Source organism: Epithele typhae (assembly GCF_022376455.1).
Source record: "Epithele typhae strain CBS 203.58 chromosome Unknown BXZ73scaffold_14, whole genome shotgun sequence".
Taxonomy (NCBI): domain Eukaryota; kingdom Fungi; phylum Basidiomycota; class Agaricomycetes; order Polyporales; family Epitheliaceae; genus Epithele; species Epithele typhae.
Genome location: NW_025954205.1, coordinates 566,197 through 589,812, shown reverse-complemented (window position 1 = coordinate 589,812; position 23,616 = coordinate 566,197). Strand labels below are relative to the sequence as shown.

The 23,616-nt window shown below is 57.5% G+C and overlaps 4 protein-coding genes across 4 annotated transcripts; all 4 read left to right on the top strand.

Annotated features, from left to right (window-relative positions):
• Positions 1-339: 339 nt before the first annotated feature.
• BXZ73DRAFT_76400 (uncharacterized protein) lies at positions 340-2,467 on the top strand (the record flags this gene model as incomplete). Its single annotated transcript, XM_048022417.1, has 6 exons — positions 340-671; positions 756-962; positions 1,002-1,446; positions 1,503-1,682; positions 1,970-2,345; positions 2,430-2,467. 6 exons carry the CDS (start codon positions 340-342, stop codon positions 2,465-2,467), a joined length of 1,578 nt encoding a protein of 525 aa, XP_047879540.1.
• Positions 2,468-5,462: 2,995 nt separating this feature from the next.
• Positions 5,463-6,657, top strand: BXZ73DRAFT_99969 (uncharacterized protein; the record flags this gene model as incomplete). The annotated part of the gene is made up of 3 exons (XM_048028184.1): positions 5,463-5,549; positions 5,617-5,743; positions 5,804-6,657. 3 exons carry the CDS (start codon positions 5,463-5,465, stop codon positions 6,655-6,657), a joined length of 1,068 nt encoding a protein of 355 aa, XP_047879539.1.
• A 4,814-nt stretch (positions 6,658-11,471) lies between these two features.
• Positions 11,472-12,165, top strand: BXZ73DRAFT_99968 (uncharacterized protein; the record flags this gene model as incomplete). The annotated part of the gene is made up of 4 exons (XM_048028183.1): positions 11,472-11,496; positions 11,549-11,622; positions 11,746-11,868; positions 11,932-12,165. 4 exons carry the CDS (start codon positions 11,472-11,474, stop codon positions 12,163-12,165), a joined length of 456 nt encoding a protein of 151 aa, XP_047879538.1.
• Positions 12,166-14,910: 2,745 nt separating this feature from the next.
• BXZ73DRAFT_1162 (uncharacterized protein) lies at positions 14,911-16,254 on the top strand (the record flags this gene model as incomplete). Its single annotated transcript, XM_048017448.1, has 4 exons — positions 14,911-15,086; positions 15,153-15,268; positions 15,317-15,601; positions 15,959-16,254. Coding segments are annotated over 4 exons (873 nt in total), but the record flags the coding sequence as incomplete, so codon positions are not given.
• Between the last annotated feature and the right edge of the window lie 7,362 nt (positions 16,255-23,616).

Below are 23,616 nucleotides of genomic sequence, written 5' to 3'. Positions count from 1 at the left end.
AAGATGTTGTCGGGGAAGACTGGATGGCGTGAGAGTTGGGAAAAAGCGGGATTGGGGGGGCGGCCGCGCGCTATGGGAATCAACGAGTTGCCGCGTCGAAACTGAACTTTATGTCAGCCCCTCCCACGCCACCCGGCGCAGCGCTCTAGTTGCTGTGCCGCTCCCCACCTCACGCCCTTCTTGTATGTTCTCAAGATCACAATGTCGCACACCCTGACATTTGGAGGTGCGTAATGCCGCACTGACGGCCGATGGGTGTCGCACCTGACGTTAAAACCTTAGCTCCATACGTGGTTGACCGTACGTCGGCCATGTGGCCAGGATGCAGGACCGGCTGACATGAGACCAGGCCCCGACATCAAAGATTACGAAATGACGATCCCAGGGCTTAGTCTTGACCAGTGGAACAACAAGAACATTCCGCCTGTGCTTGCGAATCTTTTCCTTCCATCGCCGGCCTGCACCGTCGATCAGCTCGTGAAGCGCACGTGGTGCACCCAAAAACCGCTGCGCTGCTGGGAAGACGGAACCAGTCTTATGTTTTCTAACGATGCACCTATAGGCCCGCGCGAGGTCCCCCCATGGGTTCCTCTCGTAGATCATTACAGTGAAGGCTCACGCATCAACATTCCCTCTATAAGATTTATGGACAATCTCCCCTTGGGGCGCCGGTCAGTGATCCATCCGGGAGACCCAACAATACCGCTTCCTTTGTGGGTCGTCGCCCTGTGGCGACAGCTGCAAAACATTCACAGGATCCGCAATATATATCTCAACTCGCTGAACATGCAGCAGCCGAATCAGAGCGCGGACGCCCTCTTGCTGGGCATCCGCCACCTACCGGCCATCCGGTTTGGCTGGCCGGAAGTTATCCGCAGGCTACTCGAACGAGATTGTTGGATTAGCGATGAAGTCCTCGATCGTGTTTCCGCTATGATCAACACCCTTGTGCGGGGGACGCCGTGAGAACACGACACAATGACATATTCCATTCATGTCAGCAAGTTTCCCGAAGGGGCGATCACGCAGAAGTTTAGGTCGTGGGGGCGGAAGAAACGTTTCCACAGGAACGCGAACATCCTCGTACCATGGCATCTCCCAGATCACTGGATCCCTGTTGTGTTCAAGATCAGCGAGAGCAAGGTTCTTTACGCCGACTCCAAGCCCCAGTATACGAAGTCCCACAATCTCTGGCCGGCGGCGGAGCGTACCATACTGGCAGCGGCTCGAGGAATAGACGCAGGGTTAAATATTCCCGAACGGCACTGGGTCATAGATTCGGAAACGTTGATATGCGGCGTGCAGGATGACAGTTCTTCTTGCGGCATCGCAACCGCAATGACACTGTTGCGGTATGCCTTCCCCGATCGTCCCTCCTTCGTTTCAGGATGCGCTGCGGAACAGCGCTGGGAGTTGCTCTTGGAATTGGTATCGAACGCCGAGGCGGTATGTGTGGCTCTTATCTTAAGATGTTCCGTGTGACTGACAATGACATCATGCAGACCCCCCTCGGTCGTTCCGAACACGCTAGTGTTTGGGAGGATGAATCCCATCCGCCTCCCCTGGTCCTTTTCAATCCATCGCCGCCGGAGCCCCAGGGCGCCATGTTGGAGCAGAAGGCCACGCCGTCCCGGTTCCAACCGCCGCCATCACATTTCCAGAGCGACCCAGCGGATCGAACGGTTGGTCTACTTTCACCCCGTGCGGTCATCCGGTTCGGCCGACAGACGGTAGAATCTGGACTGATTCGTTCGCTTCCATCACCGGCAACATCGGGAGGCATGTCAGCCGCGGGCCCATCCGAGCTCGCATGCGTTCCCCCATCTACGTCGTCTTTCAATGGTGACATCGCAGCGGTCAAACAAGAGCCCAAGCGCGCCGTACCACCGCTTTCGTTGTTCCGGGGCGATTTGGTGGAGCCAACGGAAATACGAGCCGCCGGTGTTTCACTTCCGACGGCGTTGGGTAGCACGCCAGCCAGGGGCGCGTCCAAGTCCGCACGTGTTCCTCCGCTACCCCGTTCTTCTGTGGTGACCTCGCAGCGGTCAAACAAGAGCCCAAGCGCGCCGTACCGCCGCCTTCATTATTTCAGGGCGATTTGGTGGGGCCTCCGGCAATACGCGGCACCGGTGTTTCACTTCCGACGGCGTTGGGTAGCACGCCAGCCAGGGGCGCGTCCAAGTCCGCACGTGTTCCTCCGTCTACCCCGTTCTTCTGTGGTGACCTCGCAGCGGTCAAACAAGAGCCCAAGCGCGCCGTACCGCCGCCTTCATTATTTCAGGGCGATTTGGTGGGGCCAATGGCAATACGCGCCGCAAGTCTTTCACTTCCGACGGCGTTTGAAGGTGCGCCGACTGTGAACCAATCAAACCCAGCCCCCTCCCCGCCGCTGATCTCGACTTTCAAAGGAATGATTATTGATATCGAAGGGGAAGACACCAAGATGAACAAGCATTATGGCCTGTGAGAGAAGAGATATGATGTATATGCTTTCTTAGCGCGGATTGAATGCTATTGGAGATGTACCAATTGGACGAAATTGCCTTGCTAATTCCTACCGGCTATACAAACACCGTTATTGGATCCGCTGGTAAATACGGATTCTTCTATTCACTTCGGCCACATTGTATATCACACATTTGGTGGCGGCCCATCGCTGGTTGACAAGCCGCGCCGTGCGCTCCGCCAGCACCACATGCTCAAGCTCTGGTCTACGCCCTCAGGTGTGCGCGCAATTAAGTATCATTTATTTGACGCCGACGCCGAAAGCAGCAGGCACACAAACGAACTTACAATGCCTTGTACTCAGCCACCCGATATCCTCAGGGGAATCACAAGCCGGTAAGTAGAGGGCTGGGGTCGCACCGCGCACCTTCACCGCCGCCGGCAGATTCAATCACGTCGTCAGCCCTAGTTCGAAGTTGTGGAATATCCAAAGCGCCCCATACACGCACATCTAGCTTCAGCATGGTCAAGGTTTGCATTCATATTAAATACGCCGCATCTGCGCAAGGATCCATTGTTACTTCGTAATTACACGTGCACGCAATCGTTTTTACTCCGGCAAGCTTCCAAAACGTCATTTACGGTCGGGGGAGCCCAGGCTAGATCGTGGTTCGACAAACCCCATGACTTCATTACTCCCTGCTGGTTGAACAACGCCAGGCATTGACGATCACCGGATACCGCCGGAACACCATGTACGAGGTGCTTTGCGAGAAAGCATTGAACGTTGCCTGAGTCGTAGGGGACCGAGCACCCCAAGGAGTGGTACCCCATGTATGCTTCTTCGCCGTATGTTCCGACACTGGTGACCAAGTCGTAGAAAAGGCTGGCATCGCCGGAATCTCGATGGAAGATGGTTTCCCGGTTCCCGATAATTTGGCAGGCTTGAGTGGGGAAACACCAGGTAGACATGAGGCCCCTTCTAAGCTTGTAGTCGCACAGGTTTTCTCGAACGAAGCGTCTTTGGGAAGGGTGTGTGATTTGTAATATTCCGTCCAGAATGGCACCCGCCCGGCTCATTCCTCGAAGCCAGTCGATGGTTTTTTCTGAGCCGTACCCAGATGTCGCGGCGAGGTTCTCTTTCTGATTCTTTGAGAGCCGTTAGACCGATGGCTATACATAAATGCAGTACCGCGGCGCACCTCTTTGGCATAGGGGATTGCAGCTGGGGAAATTAGGTTTTCACCGATCGGCTTCCGTTTCGAAGCTGGGATTCGCCTGTCCACGGGTGCGAACAGCACCCGGGCCTGTCGCCACCGTCCCTTTTTGTTATTGATGGTCAGCCAACGGCCTTTCCGGCTCGCCTGTTGCGTAGCGTTGATCATTTCAGACTTCATCCTGGTCAGCTTCCAGACACTGATAAGTACGGAAAAGGACTGACTTGAACGTCAGGCGACAGCGCCCCAGGGAGCGACCACAGCATGACGAAGTTATCGGCGTCCGTTACTATACAAGGGTTCTCGTCGAGTAGCGGAAGCTCTCCGTTAGGCTCCGGCGGGACGAGAGGGGCAAATTGCGCAGCCAGTTTGGCTTCGTTGGCCTCGGATGTCAAGGCGATGTTTTTCCCCTTGGCTTCGGCGTACTCCGACAGCGACCAAGCCGTCTTATCTGTTTGTAGCGTTGAGGGCCCGGATATTTGCCTACCCAAGTAAACGCGTACTTACATTGACGCCGCATAGACTTTGCGACCACAGACCCAGACCACCAAGCCGACAGAAAGTCTTTGTCTTCCAGCCCCAACTGCGCTGAGTCAGGGTAATCAGGAGTCGACTGATCCAGAGCCCAAGCAGCGGCATGCGCTTTGAAAGACTCAACAACTACCGAAGAGAGGGTCGATCTGATATCAGGATCCATTCGAGAACGTAGATGGTTGGGGTCTTTGAAGGGAGAGGACGGGGATCTTTTTGGGATCCTTGCATTAGGATCAGATAGAATCGGCGATGCTCACAAATAGTTCCCTGAAAGGGATCAACCCGGCGGCCGCCAGAATCACCGGCGTCTGAGTCGGTATTCAATGGGCGATTTGTCGGGCCGGCATACACGGCGGCCCGCCCGGGGAGCCCAAATCTTCGCAGGCGCCGGCTCCCCGGACGACCCGACCGCCGACGAGCTCCCGACACTGCGGGCACGGGCCCCATATCCCACATGATGATAGACTTGTCGCAGCCATGCGGAAGGTTTCCTTTGTCCTGAGCAACACCTGTCCATTGCAAAATGTGACAGTTAGCATTTTGTTTGCCTTTCACATCGCTGTCGCACCCAGGGATAGGTTACCTTGCACATGACTATCCCTTGACTGTCTCTCCACTCTCGCCTCATGTGACAGTTGTGTGACAGGTAGAATATTGCATCAATATTTCCTAGCGTTACAAGCAGACCGCCTCTGCACTGACAAGTCTATCGTCACGTGGGAAATAGGGCCCGCGCCCGCAGTGCGAGGAATCCGAGAGCCGGTTGCCTGCGACCCGGCCGCTGCCGGTCTTGAGATCTTGAGAGCTTGAGCCTTGAGGCAAGACGCCGGTGCTTCAGATACGGCGCTCTGACGGCCACGGAATGGGTCTCAGGGGCCGGTCGGATGTCCGTCGGTCCGGCGGGGACGCAAGACGCGTCGGACGGCCCGGTTCTGCGCGCCGAAGACAGCCGAGGAATACCGGCCGGTTCTATTTTTTTACTCTCATGTATCGCTCTTCAATAGGGCGCCCAGCGATAGGCATCGGGTACGTTCTCCGCCGCGTCGTGCCAGAACCTCGGACGTTTGAAAATATGAGCTCTTTCTGAAGCGGCGTCCTTCCTGCCGCTTCAGAATTTCGGACCGGCGACCATGAAGAACCGGAGGTTCGGCGTGAGACCGAACCTTGCGGCGTTTGCACCCGCACGACCGAAAGATCACACCATCTCCGTCGATATTCAGGGACCGCCTCGCTTGCCTCCCACCATCTGCCGTCGCTTTTTCGGTCATGTCTCTTGAAGTCAGCTCTACGAACGTTAACCAAGCAACCATAAAATATCAGATGCGGAAGCCCAGCATCACATTTCTTGTCGAAGTACGCCTCGCCGACCTAATAGAAATTTTCACCTTGCTGACGTGACCCGGCGGCCTGTACCGTCTAGTGCGACCGATGCTTTGAATCTGCCGAGCCCGTGGGTTGCACGGGATCCGGAACGCCTTGCGTCGCCTGCGACGCCCGCGCCGCTGTCTGCACGTTGTATGGGGTGGGTGTAGATGGCATTATACGAGGTGAGCATTTGAACGACATCCGTGCAAAGGGGCGGAGCACTGAGGACTCGGCTTGACCAGTGAACGGCGTGGGCCCGGTCGCGTTCTTCGACGGCCGCTCTTTCTGGCTGGTCAAAGACATGAAGGACTCCGGTCGGGCGGTCGCGGAGGGTGTCGTCGACTTTACCATCACGCACCTGCGAAAAGGCGACTGGAAGCGCTGCCAGGGCCCTTCGGTCGAATGCCCCTTCGATGTCATCCCGCTGCAGTTCAAGTTCAGCCGCGAGCACGCGCGGAAGGTGGCGGCCCGAGCACTTTTTATACAGGGTCATTCGAAGACATACGGCGGGTGCAGGGAACAGGAGTTTTTGAAGCTTGGCGACGGCTTGCCCAGATACGGAATCAATTACAGCGACACTCCGTCCCGCCGCATACGCCCGTGCTTCAGGCCTAGATCGTCGAGCAAGCGGGATAGGAGTCCATCCCCGGAGCCAACTGCACTGAAGACGCAAAAGCTCGAGTTGGAGGAGACCAGCGTCGCGTCCACCAGCAGTGATTCTTCTATTCCCATTCCCTCCTCGCCGTCGGCGGGCGCGACCCCGGGGCCCGTCGTCCCTGATACGCGAACTTTGCGGAGCCTCCGCCTTGCGCTTGATCAGTGGAACGTCGTCTGTGAGCTGCTGATCGCGTCGGCGTTTGCGGTAGACAACGTCCTCTCTGGATTGCACTGGGACGACGCGGTGTACGCGGAGTTGGATCGGCTGCAAGGATTCAACGGGTACGACGCAATTCGTCGGTTCTTCCGCGACCGGAGGCGGCTCGCTCGGGCGCTGAGACACCCGCTGCCGGATGGGTTGCAGGTGTATGAAAACAACGAGGACGATGATAGAGAGCTGTATGAGACGGTGGGGGATCAAGACGATGAGCTCCTCTAGAGGGCGGAAGATGAGGACGGTGACGAAATTTAACGCGTTAGATTGGACGCCTTCTTGTGTATCACACTCGTTCACCGCGCCGCCGTCATGTATATATGTGTTGCTCTGCTTGCCGTTATGACACGGTGGTTTCTCTATCCTTTGCTCAGGAATTCCGGACGGAGACCGATGCATCGGCTCTTCGGCCCCCGCAGGCGCCGGGAGTCGGACCGGGGGCGGCCCGAAATCCGCCGAAAACCCGCCGTATTCGTCAGGAACATCGGATCGGAGCTGTGCCATATACGCTGCTCGGACGGCCGGACCGAATCTTGGCACGCCCGGCCCCGCGGCGGTGGCGGCGGGCATTCCATCGCTCTTACATAATCCGAACTGCGTATAAATAGGAGGCCGGCGCCGCCGCAGAACGGGCCATCGGCAGCGCGGCCCGCACCCGTCCTCCTGGCAAAGTAACCCGCCCTCCATGCCTAGAATCCTGCTCGGTCTCCTGGACGGCAATTTTGCATTGCAACCTCGCTTCAAAATCGATCGCAGAGAAGACGTTCTTCAGCCTGCAAGTTGCTTCAATTCTGAGGGCGTTGATGAATCGGAGGCGCCCGCATCGGATAGGCGCCCGAAAACGGTGAGCCCCGCGCAATTTTGGCGCTGCCGAAAAAGCCTGACGCACGCCCAGGTAAGGCTGTTCGCGGGTCCGGCTCACTTCGCGGATCGTGAGCCGATTATCCGGAGCCGTGAGCCGGGGATCATGAGCCGGGCGGCTCCGGCTCTTTCCGGCTCCGGCTCCTAGCGGCTCCGGATCAAGGGGGCTGGAAATTGGCGGATCTGCGGCTCGATCCACGGGTTATCCGCAGACTATGTGTATGGATACTACGAAAGATATGTCATTCAAAAGAAAATTAAATCAGTGTTCCAACGATATATTTTCTGTGTGATTTGGTGCAAAACTGACTGAGATATTGATACACTACTGTTTTCTTTCATTTCGAGAGCTTTTGGCGCCTGCATCTGGCGTCTGCACGCGGGAACCCGTCCCGATTGGGCAATGTTGGCATTTGAACGCGGCGTCTCGCGCGTCCTCATCCCTCCTCTTCTCCAGTCTATCCTCGCCTGTCCTCTGCTTGCCCTTCACCCTCCGTCCATGTGGCGTCATCTCGCGCGCGCGCGGCCGTTCTCAAGCCCCGGAGTTGTGTCATGGGGTCGCGGTGACCTTCCGCGCCCCCGATATCCTCTGGTGAGTTCTCCCTATCCCAGTCCTTGCCCGTCTCGCGCTTGCGCTCATGCTTGTTCACGTTGCCCTTGTCCACGTCGAGGTTGTCCACCTCACCCCCCCCCCGGCTCGCCACCTCGCCATCCCCCGGCTTGCCCCGGCTTGCCCCCGCCTCGCCTCGCCCTCCGCCCACGCTGCCCTCCACCTGCTATACCGCGTCCCTGCCCCTCAGCCTCATCTCCCGGATCTGCCTCGCCTCGCCCACCACCACCCCCGCATCTCCCGTCTCGCCCGCATCAAGCGTCACGCCCGCGTCGCCCTCGCCCTAGCCCTCAGCCCGCATCACCCATGTCCCCCGCCTGTCCCACCGTCACCCGATCCCCCGTCCACGCGGCGTCATCGCGCTCGTGCGCGCGGCTGTTCTGTGGGGTCGCGGTGAGTTCCCGCGGCCTCGATGTCTTGTGGTGAGTCCTTTTCGCCCCTCTGCTCCCTGCATCGTCCCCCCTCCCCCGCGCTGGAAATCCCCCCAACCCGCTTCCTGGACGATCCGAGCACGCGCCCTCCACCTTGCCCGTGTTGCGCCACGTCCACGCTGCCCTTGTCCTCGTCCTCCGCATCCTCGCGCCCTCACACCCTCGCCCTCACATTGCCCACCTCACCCTCATCCGTCTTGGCCGTCTCTCACCCTCGCCCTCGCCCTCGCCCTCGCCCTCGCCCTCACTGCCCATCACCTCACCGCCCATCACCTCACCACCTCGCTCTCGCTCGCGTTCCTCACCTACGCCTGCGTTGTCCACGTCCCCCGCGTTCGCGTCGGCGTTCGCGCCACCTGCGCAACACCCGCCTCGCCCGCGTCCCCGTCTCTATGCCTCCACCCTCTCCGCATCTCCCGCATCCGCCTCTCCACGTCGCCACCTCATCCTCGCCCGTTCAACCCCCGCCTCGTCCGCGTCGCCCCCGTGTCGCCCACGTCGTCCGCCCGCGTCGCCCATGTTGCCCGCGTCACCACCTCGTATAGGTCGGTCCCGTCTCGCCCGTCTCGCCCGTCTCGCCCACGTGCCCACAATGCTCTCGCCCGCGTCGCCCTCGTTCACCTCTCCACGTCGCCACCCCGCGCCCGCCGCTGCCTTGCCCGCATCCCGCATCACCCACGTCGCCCATCATCCCCCGCGTCGTTCGCCTCACCCCCGCGTCGCCCACTTGCACCCGTGTCGCCCTCGTCCTCGCCCACGCGCCTGCGGCCCCCACCTTGCCCACATCCTCCGCGTCGCCGCATCTCCCGCATTGTCCGCCACACCCTCCTTCACCTTGCCCGCACCCGTGTCAGGTGCCATGCCCTCGCCTTGCTCCCGCGTCGTCGCGTCTGCGTCGCCATGTTCCCCGCGTCCCCACGTCCCCGCGTCCCCCGTATACGCATCGACGTCGCCCAGGTTGCCCGTCTGCATCACCCCGCCTTGCCGCCTTGCCGCGTGGCCCGCATCCCCCACCTCGCCCGTCTAGCCCCCGCGTCTCCCTGGTCCGCGTCGCCACGTCCGTGTCGCCCTCTCACACAGTTCTCCTAGTATACACCATCTATATCCACATGTAGTAGTTAGCTGTTAATGAAATACCTTGTAATGATCATTAATGTGTTGCTACAGGCTGTAATAACACAACAGAGTGAGAAACATCAACACAATTGAGGAAGGAAGATCCGCAGAAGCGGGTGATCCACACTGAGCCACACATTGCGGCTCAGTTGGCGGCTCGACCCGCGGATTGCGGATCCGGCTCGCGCGGGTCCGGCTCTTCCAGCGGCTCTTACCCGTGCGGATCTGGATCAAGCCCCCGGAAGTCACCTGATCCGTGGGTTCGGATCCGGATCATCCGTGGGTAGATCCGCAAACAGCCTTACGCCCAGGCCGATGAATCCCATGAGGTCGTAAAACGAGCCGACCGCCCTCAGACGGCGGAATAGCTGCACGGGCCACGGAGGGGGCTTCTTTAGCGCTGTTAATTCATATCAGAGTGCGCGGCGAGGATGCCGGGGCGTACAAATCCGCTTGGGTGGGGTTTCTGCTGCGTCCGTCGGCCCCGAAACGCAATGCGCGAGGATCGCGACGGATGGTTCGGGCGCCGCGTGAGCGCGATCCCTTTCCAATCACCGTCGGTGCGGGGCAGAGAGCTTCGGGCCGTTGTTCAACGGCCGTGCGCGCTGCGGCTGCGGTCGGGTTGTTGACCGAGGTCTAAATATGGCGGCGCGCGAGTTGCTTGGCCTCAGCCTGCGCGCGTCTCTCAAGCTTCGGCCGCTCCTCCCACTAACTTGGTCGACCACGGTTTGTTTGCCACAAGCTCCCTTCTACAACTCGTCTCTCTTCTGCGTATATACGACCTCAGTTCTCGTGTCTTAGTTCCTCACCCTGTCTCTCTACCACGCGCTCGTTTGCCGCTCGACAGGTCGACTACTTCCTCATTCCCGCCTCACCCTTCCGCCACCCCTTCTTCTGTACTACGTCTTACAACTGCTCCGTCTTCTGTATTAATTAGATTCGCCTCCGCTGGATTGAGCTCGGTCTCGGGCCGGGAGCGCCGCGTCGCGTTCCCTGTCTTCGAGAGCTGTCGTGGGACGGGCCGGCGCTCCGTCCCAGCGCTACGCAACACCGACCTCGCGATTTCTTCAAGGCTCGCGCAGGGATTCTTTCTGACTCAATTCCTTTGTTCTCCCTCTCGTGTGCCTTGGCACCGATCGCGTTCCACTTTGTATATATTAGAGCACCTCGGTTCTATTCAGATACACCCTTTACCGCTACAATCATCGTCTTGTCCGAGGTCTCGGTCCCGTTCCGTATTGTTCTCGTGCCCGTCTCTTGCGTGTTTGTCGTCTTCGCCTGCACTGTTTATCGTCCGCCGAGCTAGTCGGTGCGATCAGCGGTCACCGAGCCGTGCCCTCAAGGCTGCTCGCCTGCGATCTCGTAAACCGCGGATAGACTGCCGGGAAGGAGGTTTCATAGAACTCTTCTTACCTTGAGCGCGCTAAGCCCATGTTCATAACAGCGTTCACGTCGCCAAGAGCGCACGTCCGCGTCCTTACCGTCGGGGCGTGCCGACGCAGCGCTCTCACCGAGGTCCCCCAAGAGAGCAGCGGCGACGCGATCCATCTCGCTTCGCTCGTCCAACTCAAACGCCCGAATAGATTGTGTACTTATAGAAGGTGCAGCCTTCAATTTCCCACGCGTCGGCCGCTGAGCCGGACGCCAGCACATCACCTTCAGGCTTCGACTTCTCCCCTTGACAGCTTGACCTCCCATACTCATTATTGGACAACCTCCACCATTGCAAGATGCTTTACACCAGAGGCTGAAGGGGTGCACACTCGCGCGGGTGTTGGGAATGGACTTAATATGCCATGTACGTTCACTCGATCTTCTTCTGCCGTCTTTCTTTCATTTTCAACCATCGGTCGCGTCCTCCACACACTGTCGTTTGCTACAACTCCCGTCCTGTCCTCTTTCGTCCATGCAACTAGCTTGTGTAAGCCATCCAGACCTACCCAGCTAATCAACTATAACCCCAGCACGTATGAATTCTGTTACACCTCTGAGGGCTCAACGTCAACCTACCCACAATCCAAATGCCCCAGCTGCGCGCACGTCCAAGTATGTCTCGCGCACGTCAGGGCTCCATGGCTCACGGCACAAGTTCTTCAAGTCCGGACTGGAGACCCACCCCCCCGGAAGTACGCTTGGGCGAACGTGAAGACGAGGGTGAAGCGCGCGGAACTTGTACGTGTGACACGAGATGATCGAGTATGCGCCCAACTTGTCGATTGCCAGGTATATGCGGTGTGCGCGCGCTGGCGTGTCGGTTGAATATGCATATTTAGAACACGGTTTCGATGTATGTAGCCAGGGTCTTCGATCGAGGATGGGCTCAACCCCGAGTTCCCTCGCAACGGCTCGGCGTTCTTCAGTGGTACCGCTGCCTCAGGCAGCGGAGACTGGAAGTGGCTACTGACAGAAGGTGGACATGTGAGAGGTGCGAATGCCACCTCACTGCGAACTTCGCGGGCTGACGACCACGCATGTTCGCAGCACACGACCTTCGGAGGCAAGCAAGGCTTCACCCGATGGCCGTCCACGCCCTTGTACGATGGCAGCGGCGCGCTTGCCAGCGTCGTCCACCAGGAGCGCGGCTGGGCCTACGTCCTCTTCCTCCGTGCCGGCCACCTCGTCCCTCAAGGTGCGCCCACCGCGGTGTTCCTCGTAACCCCATCGTTCGTTTCTCCTCCCTGTGTCGAGCTGCCTTCGGCCGCGGGGTGGCGTTGAGCCATAATCTCAAGATGATCGCCATGTTTCTCCTACTACCTTTTTCAACATCGATCAGTGTACTCTCCGATGCGTGCCGAGTGCTCGCAGAATGCGCGAACAAACCGGTTTATCGGCCTCCATCGATATCCAAGCAAGTCAATATTATGCCTTCTTATTCGCCACTAATCATGCCCTGCTAGCCGTCGGGGGATCATGAGCTAGCTCATTAGATTAGACTAATATAGGGGCTTCGACTAATGACACTAATCGGGTCTCATTACACTCTATTATGTCCCAATAGATATCCGATTTTCCCCTTCCTGGTGAGTTCATCCGGAACCGGGCGACCAAGAAGTTCTGCACTGTAACATGCCCCAGCCCTGTGTGTGCTGCCCAGAGACCACAAACTCCTTTATATAACCAGATGGCCCAATCTAGTCCTTCCAGAAGCCGGACGACGTGTTTTCTGCATGCAGCGCCGGGCTCACTTCGACCTGGTCCGGGTGGACGGCTCCTCCGCGAAAACCGGGTGGGTCCGGCCGGACGACTCCCCTGGGAAAACCGGGCGAGTCCAGCCGGACGACTCTGCCGAGGTAACCGGGTGAGTCCGGCCGAGCCCGGGTGAACGGTACCTTCGGCAAATGGCGGTGTCCCGGCTGACCGACTTTGCCGAGGAAAGCCGGGCCATGCACTGGTGTCCGCGCATTGAACAATCAGCAGCATGTTGTTGAGTGTGCGGGTGTCCCCGCGCTGAACGCTGAACGGCATGGACGTCGTTGGGTGCGCGGACGTCCGCGCGTTGAACACCCGCGGGTCATAATTCACAGGGTGTACAGACGTCTGCATATTGGATAAGACAGCCCGAGAGCCTTCGCGCTCTACGCGCGGACGTCCGCGCACACAGCATGAAGGCTCTCGGGCTGTCTCACGAAGTGCGTGGATGTCTGCACATACCTCATGCGTCTTGGCGGCACATTGTCCTATGCGCGGACGTCCGCACGTGGAGCGCGAAGGCCCTCGGGCTGTCTTATCCAATATGCAGACGTCTGTACACCCTGTGAATCACCTGTACCTCACATCAATCAGGCCGGCTTAGCCCGTGGCACTGGGGGGGTGGCCCGGGTCAAGTAGACCTGAAACCGTGCTCCCCCGCACGTTTGAATAATTCGTCCAATAAACTCGAGCTGTTTCCCAACAGGGAAGTGCTCGAACGCCCTCCCAAGTCCCCCAGCCCATCACGTGTCATCAGTCCGCGTTATCTCTCCCGCTAAGGCTCGAACCATTTAAATTAATTACCGATTATACACGGTAAAAACACTGTAAACTACCGACTATATACCCCTCGGTCATTACACGGTTGGTATAGAGTAGTAAACGGTTTATGGAACAGTATATACACGTGCTAGTACTCCACCGGACCTGAACAACGAGATGGTGGCGCGCATATACCTAGGTCCTGCAGGCTACATCAACCAGTGATAGAGAGTGATCCAAGGACGATGAAAATCCGATTAGAGTCCTCTTCGCAACGTCCACCACCACCCACCCAGATTCCCCTCGATATCGTCACCAGTCACAGTCCATGGCTGCTAAAGCTCCACCCTCTCCTCTGCTCGAGATGGCTACTCTCGTCAACTCCATCGCAGCCGCCGCCAGAGCTTTGCCCTCAAGTGTACCGATCGGCAACGAGAATGACAAGATCTACACTGTCATGACCAAAACCCACGGCGATACTGCTTGGGAGTCCTTCAATCGACGGTTTGACATCCTCTTCGCTGACGATTGTCGCGACCCAGAGACCGGGCGTCTTCATCATCTCCGTCGTGGGGCATGTGGGCTCGACATGGTCATCAAGGACATGCGTGTCCTCCTTGCTCAGCACCAAGCCGAGCTTCAGTACGATGCAATGCGTATCAAGCTGCAGAGACTACTCACTGAGGTCGCCCATCTAAGGTATGTTGTTCTGCACGTCCGCATGGTATTATGTCGCCACCGGTCTCATCGGAACCCTTAGCGGAGCCCCAGTTGAGTCTCTAGCCGACCCAATGGCCCCTTCAGCATCTGTCGGCGACAAAGAATTAGACCGCATTGCACGCATCACAGGCACCGGTAGCTCGGCGATTGCAGCCGGGGTCCCGCAGGATGCTGACCGTCAAGCCGCCTTCACTGCGGCTGCAGCTGCTTTGGCGAAGAGGGTGATGGACCCAAACTACAAGAAACCTGACGCGAAGAAGAGAAAGAAGAACACACGCGTTCCCGCAGCGCCACATCTTCTGCTGTCGGACCTGTTCCAAACGGAGCGACAAAGAAGAAAGCGAAGTGTGAGTTATCAACTCACATACTAGTAATCGTGCACTCACAATCGGATTGGACATTGGCTTTCAGTGACGACAGCTAGTCTACTCGTAGACATGAGTGAGGCTGACGACGAGGATGCGAACGATAGAGCATACCAGCTGCCGAAGACTCGGTCAAAGCCTGGCCCCAACGAGAAGCTAGTAAAGACGTACAATATCAACGGCGAGACCACCAACGACTCGGAAGGTTCTGATGGTGTTGAATTCGTGGACAGGAAAGGAAAGCAGCCCGCTGGCGCTCCAAATGGCAAGAGACGGCGCCGGTCTTCCTCGGCAGCTGGCCTTGGTGATCAACAGGCAAAGGTGAGTACGCTGTATACACTTTGAAAGGCGGACTATCCTTACCTGGACGCTATGGTAGCGCTCACGCGGAGACTCAGAGGCAGCGAACGAGACTCCCGACGTCTCGGATGGCGAAGGCGCATTGCGTGAGGTTGAGGCGAAAGAGGCGGAGAAAGCTGAGGCGCGTGGCCAGCAGCGAGGCCCGAAGAACCGATCTGTTGTGCACTGGAGTGTGGCGAGGCCGACAACCTCCATTGACAAGGGTCTTCGATGGACGTTTACTTGCCGTCATTGTGGAGTGTGAGTGGCTTGCCGCATGAACGATATGTCAGTGAGCACGGCTAAAACCATCTAATTCTGCATCAGTGGACGGTCATTTCGCCGAACTCTCACGGGCGATAACGTAGTCTGGGAAGACGAACCTGTCAAGCCACCGCTCGCAAACCTCGCCTCACATCTGAAGCAGGCTCATCCTGAGCTCCGTCAGGCGCAGGACAATGGCGATGAAGAGATAGACTCATACCTCGCAGGGGACGTCAAACATCGGGCAAATGCCGCTGCTAGAAGCTCGAAGGACGGGTCCTTCTACGACCGGGAAGATGTGGAGGCCTTTGAGGGGTACATGCACAGTGGTCCATTCGACCCGAACAGCACGCCTACACAGCAAGGTTTCACGGCGGTGATCGCAGGATGGCTACTGTATGAAGACTTACCTTTCACGACAGCAGAAGCGACTTCCTTCAAGAGCTTGATGCGCTACTGTCAAGTCCGATTCTTGCTTCCCTCGGACAAGACTGTCCGGGCGGAGGTAAAACGTATCTTCAAGTACTTACACACTGTCGTTGTTCGAGAGCTTGCGGTGAGTGAACAGCGTGGTTTGATTACACATCTCTGACAAGGAAACTATGCTCAGCGCGTCAAATCCCGTATCGCGTTCTCAACCGATACTTGGACAAATAAGCAGATGATACATACCTTTGGCGCTGCCCTTGCACACTTCATCGACGACGACTGGAAGCTGATAGAACGTGTCGTCAATTTCTACAACGTAGGAGAGGATGAACATGAGGGGAAAGCGGGAGCACGGGCATTCGTTCGAGCCGTTACAGCACGAGGCGGACTGAAAAAGATAAGTGATAAGCTCTTCAGAGTTCATCTGACTGACAACCCAGTCGGGATCATGCACCTCATAGCGTTAACCGGAGACAACGTCGCAGCGAATGACCTTCTCGCCGCCGAGCTGATGCGTCTGCTCATTGAACGCTATGATGGTGAAGTTCATTTCCACCCCGACAACGGCCGCATCCACTGCTTTGCCCATGTGGTCAACCTCGTCGTCCAAAAGGTCATCCACGACCTTCTGAAGGCATCCAGCTCACCGGCCGAGGTTGAAAACCTCCAATTCGCCGATCCAGACGTGAAAGACTACTACGAGGAGCTGCACAAGCACTTACCATTCCATTACGACCCTCCCGACGACGAGTTTGCAGATGACGCGGACTTGGAGGACGAGATCGATGCTGAGTTGCTAGTCTTTTCAGATGCCGAGATGCAGGCCTTGGAAGCCGAAGAGATCGAGCACGATAAGAAGGTAGAGGCGAACGAGGCGAACGAGATGTACAGGAAGATGACGACTCTGAATGCGAAGAACGCCCTGGAGAAGGTGAGCGCACAACGCCCCGCATCGCGGCCTGGGAATGCTGACCAGCGTGTGACATCACTCATAGCTTCGGTTCATCTGCACGAAGATCACGTCGTCTCCTCAACGCCGTGGCCTCTTTCGTCGCATCGCTCGAGCCACCTATCCTGACAACACCCCAGAACATGCTCGACTTCGCCGGCTTATGGTCATCCGCGACGTCAACACTCGATGGAACTCGACACATGGGATGACTCACCGCGCTGGGGAGCTCAAAGAGGTGCGTTGTGCGAGCTCCAAGCTGACTACAGGCTGTCAAATACGCATACTGAAAGCACATCTCACAGGCTATCGACAAGTGGGTGGAAAAGGAGAAGTCATTTAGACTGCTCGTTATTCTACCGGAGGAATGGGAACTCATCCAGGAGTTAGACAGCCTATTGAAGGTGAGTTTCACTCTGCTTCAGTAACGTTATCCAATCGGCCTGAGGAGGCATTGCTCAACACGCATGGGTACCCGTACCACGGCAGATATTCACCACTGTGACCCACGAGGTCTCGTACAAGGATCGCCCTACCCTTCCTCTCGTCATCCCACTCTATCGCCAGATGAAGATCGAGCTTACGGAGTACGCGAACAAACCGAACACCTCAGCCGCACTGCGTACTGGAGCCCTGGGAGGCATCGAGAAGCTTGATAAGTACTTCAGGCTCGCTCTGGAGTCACACTACACAGTTCTTGCATGCAGTGAGTACTTCTTCAGCCCCGTTCTCCCAACATTTTGCGCCAATTTCGCCGTGCCTGGTCACACACATTGCGTAGACTTGAGCTGATCTAACGCTTCTTCTCAGTTCTCCACCCAGACCTCTGTCTCGGCTATCTTGAGGCGTCTTTCAAGGACGACAAAGTCGCCGAGAACGCTCGTACCATACTTGAACATGTCTTCGGGGAGTACGCGAAGAGCCACAAGCCGACCGACACCACGTCTGCCCCTCCGAAGCCTCGTGCCCCGGAGCCCTCAAGTTTTCTGCACAAAGCGCTGGCTTTTGAACAGCCCAACGACAAAAAGAAGCACCCGGACGACCAGTCCATCCTGAAGACGGACGACGTTCTCTCAGAGCTTACTCGGTATCTCGACTAGGGATCACCAAGGGTCCGGGTGACCCGTGCGGGTTCGCGGGTGCGGGTACCACGGGTGCGGGTGCGGGTCTCATCTCCAGGACCCGTGGACCCTTGGCACCCATTAGCACTGCACCTGAGGCTGACGCGTCGGGCTGAACACCACTAGCTATACATTTGCTTAGTAAGGGTGGCTGGAGGCCGGACAAAGTACATGTGCGTATACCACTCGGTACCGCGGTACCCCTCATGCTCACCGTCTCGCACACACTGTCTCGGCGCCCGCACCATCTCGCCCAGTGCTCTGTCTCGCCCGTGCCCTCTCTCACCCACGCCCTCTTGCCCGCACTGTCCCCCTCGCCCCGTCTCCCTCGCCCGCGCCATCTCTCGCCTGCATTCGCCGTCTCTCGCTCGCGCTGTCTCTCGCCCGCGCCCTCTCTCGCCTGCACCCTCTCGCCCACGCCGTCTCTTGTGCACCGTCTCCCTCACCCACGCCGTCTCCCTCGCCGTTTCTCAGCGCCCCAGTGGGCGGCAAGGACGCGTGGTGCGCATCGAGTGATGCGCGCCACGCGTCCTTCGCCGTCCTTGCTCTCCTCCACCGCCTGCTCCCTGCTCTGCCTCACCGTCTGTCCAAGCAAACGATAGCGACTACACAGTCGTCTGTCGTCTGCTGTTGGACTGCAGTGTCACTTGGTGACACTGTTCTCCCCTCCCCCTCCTGCCCTCGACCTCGACCTCGACCTTGGTCCTCCATGCCGTCCTTCACCCACCTTACCGGCCTCCCTCACAACGTCGAGAGCGCACGAGGACGTCCATCCGGACGTCACCAGTATGGAGATCGGAATATGGGGGCCGCGGCGATGTACCGCGGCCCCTGTTTTGGTGAGTCCTCCGCCCTGCCCTGCCGTATTTCCAACGCCCACCCGTCCTCCCTGCTGCCCAGTCGACAACTACAACAGGCCAAGGACGTCCTCCCTCCTCCTCTCGGCCCTCCAAGTCGCCCTCCTCCTCTGCGCCACTCTCCTCTGCGCATGTTGTCCGCCTGCGCCACCTCCCTCTGCATCGCCCGCCTCTGCATCGCCAAGCTCCTCCTCGTCCCTCCTCGTCCTCCTCCGCTCGCGCTGCCTGCGCACACCGCTCGCGTACGCCGCCCTGCTTCACACCACCCTCCTCTCTTGCGCCGCGCTCCTCTGCCCGCGTCACCCGCCTCCTCCGCCTCCGTCCACGTTGCCCGCCTCCGCGCCGCGCTCCTCCAAACCGCGCTCCTCCGCCCGCCTTGCCCTTCTCCGCGCTGGCCTCCACCCTCCTCGCCCGTCCTGCTCCTCCTCGCCCTGCTCCGCCTACGCTTCTTGCCCCTTTCGCACCGCCCATCTGCTTACTGCCGCCCGCCCCCGCATTGCCCGCCTCGCCGTTGCCCTTCTCCGCGCATGTTGCCCGCCTCTGCACTGCCCTCCTCCGCACTGTCTTCCCCCGCGTCCGCCTCGCCTGCGTCCGCGTTGCCCTCCTCCGCCTCGTCCAGCTCCCCCCGCCTCATCCAGCTCCCCCCGCCTCGCCTCCTCCGCCTCGTCCCGGCCCTGCGCCTCCTCCCTCGAGCCCTCCTCCATCTCTGCCTCGCCTGCATCCGCGTCACCTACCTCCGCCTGCGCTGCCCTCCCCTGCCTCGCCCGCCTCGGCACCGCCCTTTGCCTCCCTCCATCTGTCCCCTCCTGTAGTAGTGTACAATAAATATAATAATGCACAGCGTCTCTCGCCTGTGCCGTCTCCCTTCTCCCATGCGCCATCTCCCTCGCCCGCACCGTCTCTGTCCCGCGCCTTCTCGTCTGCGCCTTCTCGCCCGCACCTTCTCGCCCATACTGGAGTCTCACCCACGCCATCTCTCTCGCGCTGTCTCCCTCGCGCCATCTCCTGCGCGTCACCGTCTTGGTCTCGCGCGTGCCGTCTCATGCGCCTCATCTCGCACATGCCGTTTCGCGCGTGCGGTATCGCATGCATGCTCTTGCGTGCAATACCTCACTGGTGACTCGTCCCAGGCCTGTTCACCCGCGGGTGTCCGCCGCGGGTGCACACCCGTGAGATACCCGTCCGACCCGTGTGTATGCTGACCCTCGGGTCTACGGGTGCGGGTGTGCGCGGGTACGGGTGCGGGTCGAATCAAAATCACCCGAGGGTCACCCGTGGTGAACCCTAATCTCGACAATGAGGGTGGGAGGGTCAACGGCGATGACGGGGTGTTGAGCTGGTGGAAGGTCAGTGACGCTTCTCCCAATCGTGTTCGTGTCTCTAACGTTCGGTTTGAGACTCACGCAGGATCTTTCCCGATCCTTTCGCGCATTGCCCGGGACGTCCTTGCCATTCCCGCCACGAGTGTAGCTGCCGAGAGGCTGTTCTCGTCATCTCGTCACCTTTGCATGGACCACCGGGCTTCCCTGTCACCAGAGACCATCACTGAGTCTATGTGCTCTAAGCACTGGATTCGCGATGGTCTGTTTGACTTCCGCAATCCACCGAAGCTCCGGTGACGACTTCACTGTGTTGCGCCGGCTGCCGGCAGGCTACTGTGATGGTCGGACACGGTCTCCCGCTGGTTGCATAGCTACACAGCTGCGTTTTATGTACCATACTACTGTGAGATCCCCATCCTGTGTCTGTAATGCATGTGTCCCCCGCGAGCTGGAGGATTCAGCGTAGATGCTATCGGACGACAGAGTCGCCGTGGCGCCAGCAGGTGCACGTGCCTACAAACTGGCTATACACTGTTTATAAACTGTATATAGTCTGTACACTGATTACTGACTATATAAACCTTCTTCCGTAAACGTAATCTAAATAGTTCGAGCCTTATCTCCCGCCCGCGCCCGCGTTATCTCCCGCGCCGGCGCCGCGCGCCTCCCTGCCCCGCCACCCGTGCTCGCTGTGCCCGACAGTGAGCTCGCTGTCCCTGCACCCTGCCTCCCCCTCCTCTCCGTTTCCCTCCGTTCTTTTTGTAATCTACTTGTATTCAAAATGCGCACCTAATGGTACACAATCCAATCGCCACACCTGCCTGGGTGTGCCTGCACTGAGCCCTCAAACCTCCCAAAGTGCGTGCAATACAGGAACATATATAAGCATTCAACTGATCGGCTAAGTCCTGCATCAGATAGATGTAGATGAGAGCTGCTCTATTATAAAATCGCAGGTGGATAGCTAGAAGGGTGCAGGTATGATGTCATATGTTATCTCAGAATGACATATCACACAGTGATATGGTATATGCATATATCGTCTTATGTACACCCAGAATCGTACCTAGAGGTCATTCAGAGTGTATTGCAAGAAGAAGAAAGTGAATAGACGATGTTGTGGTGAAGATGTGACATATGCTCAGAAGGGGGAGTTGGCTTGAAAATGTGACCTTCATATGTTTTTTTGCAGACCTCTGATCACTTCGCATCTTGTTGCATTACGTTTATATGTATACGGAGAGCTCAGATCGTCGTTTTGGTGCTTATCGGTGAAGGATTGAAAACAGGAAATGGTATGTCATTATTCCATGACATAGAGTATAGCGAGATAGCATGTGCTCCGATTATTATTCTGAAAGATGGAATAGAACGGGGTGTTCTTCTGCTAAACGATGCAGAAGGAATCTTGAAGAATGGTTGAGCGGTGGTTGAGATACGCCATATGGGTCTAGAACGGCAGGTTGCACAAAGAACGCCCTTGAACCACCTTCACCGCTTTGCACACTTCAAGCTCATATGGCGTATCTCAACCACCGCTCAACCATTCTTCAAGATTCCTTCTGCATCGTTTAGCAGAAGAACACCCCGTTCTATTCCATCTTTCAGAATAATAATCGGAGCACATGCTATCTCGCTATACTCTATGTCATGGAATAATGACATACCATTTCCTGTTTTCAATCCTTCACCGATAAGCACCAAAACGACGATCTGAGCTCTCCGTATACATATAAACGTAATGCAACAAGATGCGAAGTGATCAGAGGTCTGCAAAAAAACATATGAAGGTCACATTTTCAAGCCAACTCCCCCTTCTGAGCATATGTCACATCTTCACCACAACATCGTCTATTCACTTTCTTCTTCTTGCAATACACTCTGAATGACCTCTAGGTACGATTCTGGGTGTACATAAGACGATATATGCATATACCATATCACTGTGTGATATGTCATTCTGAGATAACATATGACATCATACCTGCACCCTTCTAGCTATCCACCTGCGATTTTATAATAGAGCAGCTCTCATCTACATCTATCTGATGCAGGACTTAGCCGATCAGTTGAATGCTTATATATGTTCCTGTATTGCACGCACTTTGGGAGGTTTGAGGGCTCAGTGCAGGCACACCCAGGCAGGTGTGGCGATTGGATTGTGTACCATTAGGTGCGCATTTTGAATACAAGTAGATTACAAAAAGAACGGAGGGAAACGGAGAGGAGGGGGAGGCAGGGTGCAGGGACAGCGAGCTCACTGTCGGGCACAGCGAGCACGGGTGGCGGGGCAGGGAGGCGCGCGGCGCCGGCGCGGGAGATAACGTGAGCGTGGGCGCGGGAGATAACGCGGGCGCGGGCGGGAGAGATAACGCGGACTGATGACACGTGATGGGCTGGGGGACTTGGGAGGGCGTTCGAGCACTTCCCTGTTGGGAAACAGCTCGAGTTTATTGGACGAATTATTCAAACGTGCGGGGGAGCACGGTTTCAGGTCTACTTGACCCGGGCCACCCCCCCAGTGCCACGGGCTAAGCCGGCCTGATTGATGTGAGGTACAGGTGCTGTGAATTATGACCCGCGGGTGTTCAACGCGCGGACGTCCGCGCACCCAACGACGTCCATGCCGTTCAGCGTTCAGCGCGCGGACACCCGCGCATCCAACACCTACTTCTATCTTCAACCTGTTCAACGCGCAGACATCCGCGCGTCCAACGCCTACATCTCTCCTCAGCCGTTCAAGGCACGGACACCCGCGCGCCCAATGATATACTGCTGAGCGGTCAACATGCGGACACCTGCGTATGTAGCCACATGGATCTCTGACTGATATTCACTCTAAACACATATACTGATACAAACATGCTGTACATTCAGTGCGCAGACACCCGCGCACTTTGCCAAAGGCCTCTGAGGCACCGAGCGTTTAACCCGGATTAGTTGGCCGAAACACCCCTTCTATGTCCGCGCGTTGAAGGATGGTCCTTGTACAGGTGTATGTCCTCGCAAGCAACAGCGTCCTTGTACGGGCTGACACCCGCGCGTCGAAGGACTGACCCCGTACGGGCGGACGTCCGAGCGCGCAGCCTCTGTGATCTCTGACCGTCATTCAACTTAGGCAGATACTGATATTGGCACATCTACTAATTCAAACAAATCTACTATATGGACTCAGCGCAGCAGGTGGGATGGAAAATACTTTGCCGATTGTCGGGGACAGCGCAGATTATCGCGCCTGGGGCGCCGTTAAAACGAGGGGTTCAACGCGCACCCGTGTGCCAAATCATGTGCAAACCGGACACAGAGCGAGCGAGATGTGAGTGCAGGACCGGGGGACGCAGGAGGACGGGAGGAGACAAGTTGGACGTACATAAAGTCTGGCATCTCCCACCGCGTGAAACCGCAGATTTCTGAAAGTGAAGAATGTCTCCAGAATGTGTGATTCTTCCAACATCCTTGACAGATTCTCGAATCGGATTCTTGTATCTAGGAATGTCAGCAGAATGAAAAGATTCTTGGCGGATTCTAGACAGATCCTTTGTTCCCAAGAAAAGAATGTGATGCCAGGGACATGATAAGTCGTCGATTAGGCAGATAAGTCTCGTCGGGTTCGATATGTTCTCGATTCGGGCTTAGCTATTGGCGCCTATACGGACGCTGCCCACAACGCGTCGCGGCCTGGAGTCGACCTCGACCTCGACCTTGGCCTCGCTCCACTACGTGACTATATGCGCCGCGCACGTACTCCTTTTCCTCACCACACACACTCCCACTCTCAGCATGCCCGGTACAAACAGGCTCACCGAATACACCAAGTGCTACTGCATGGACTGTCCACGGATGTCACTC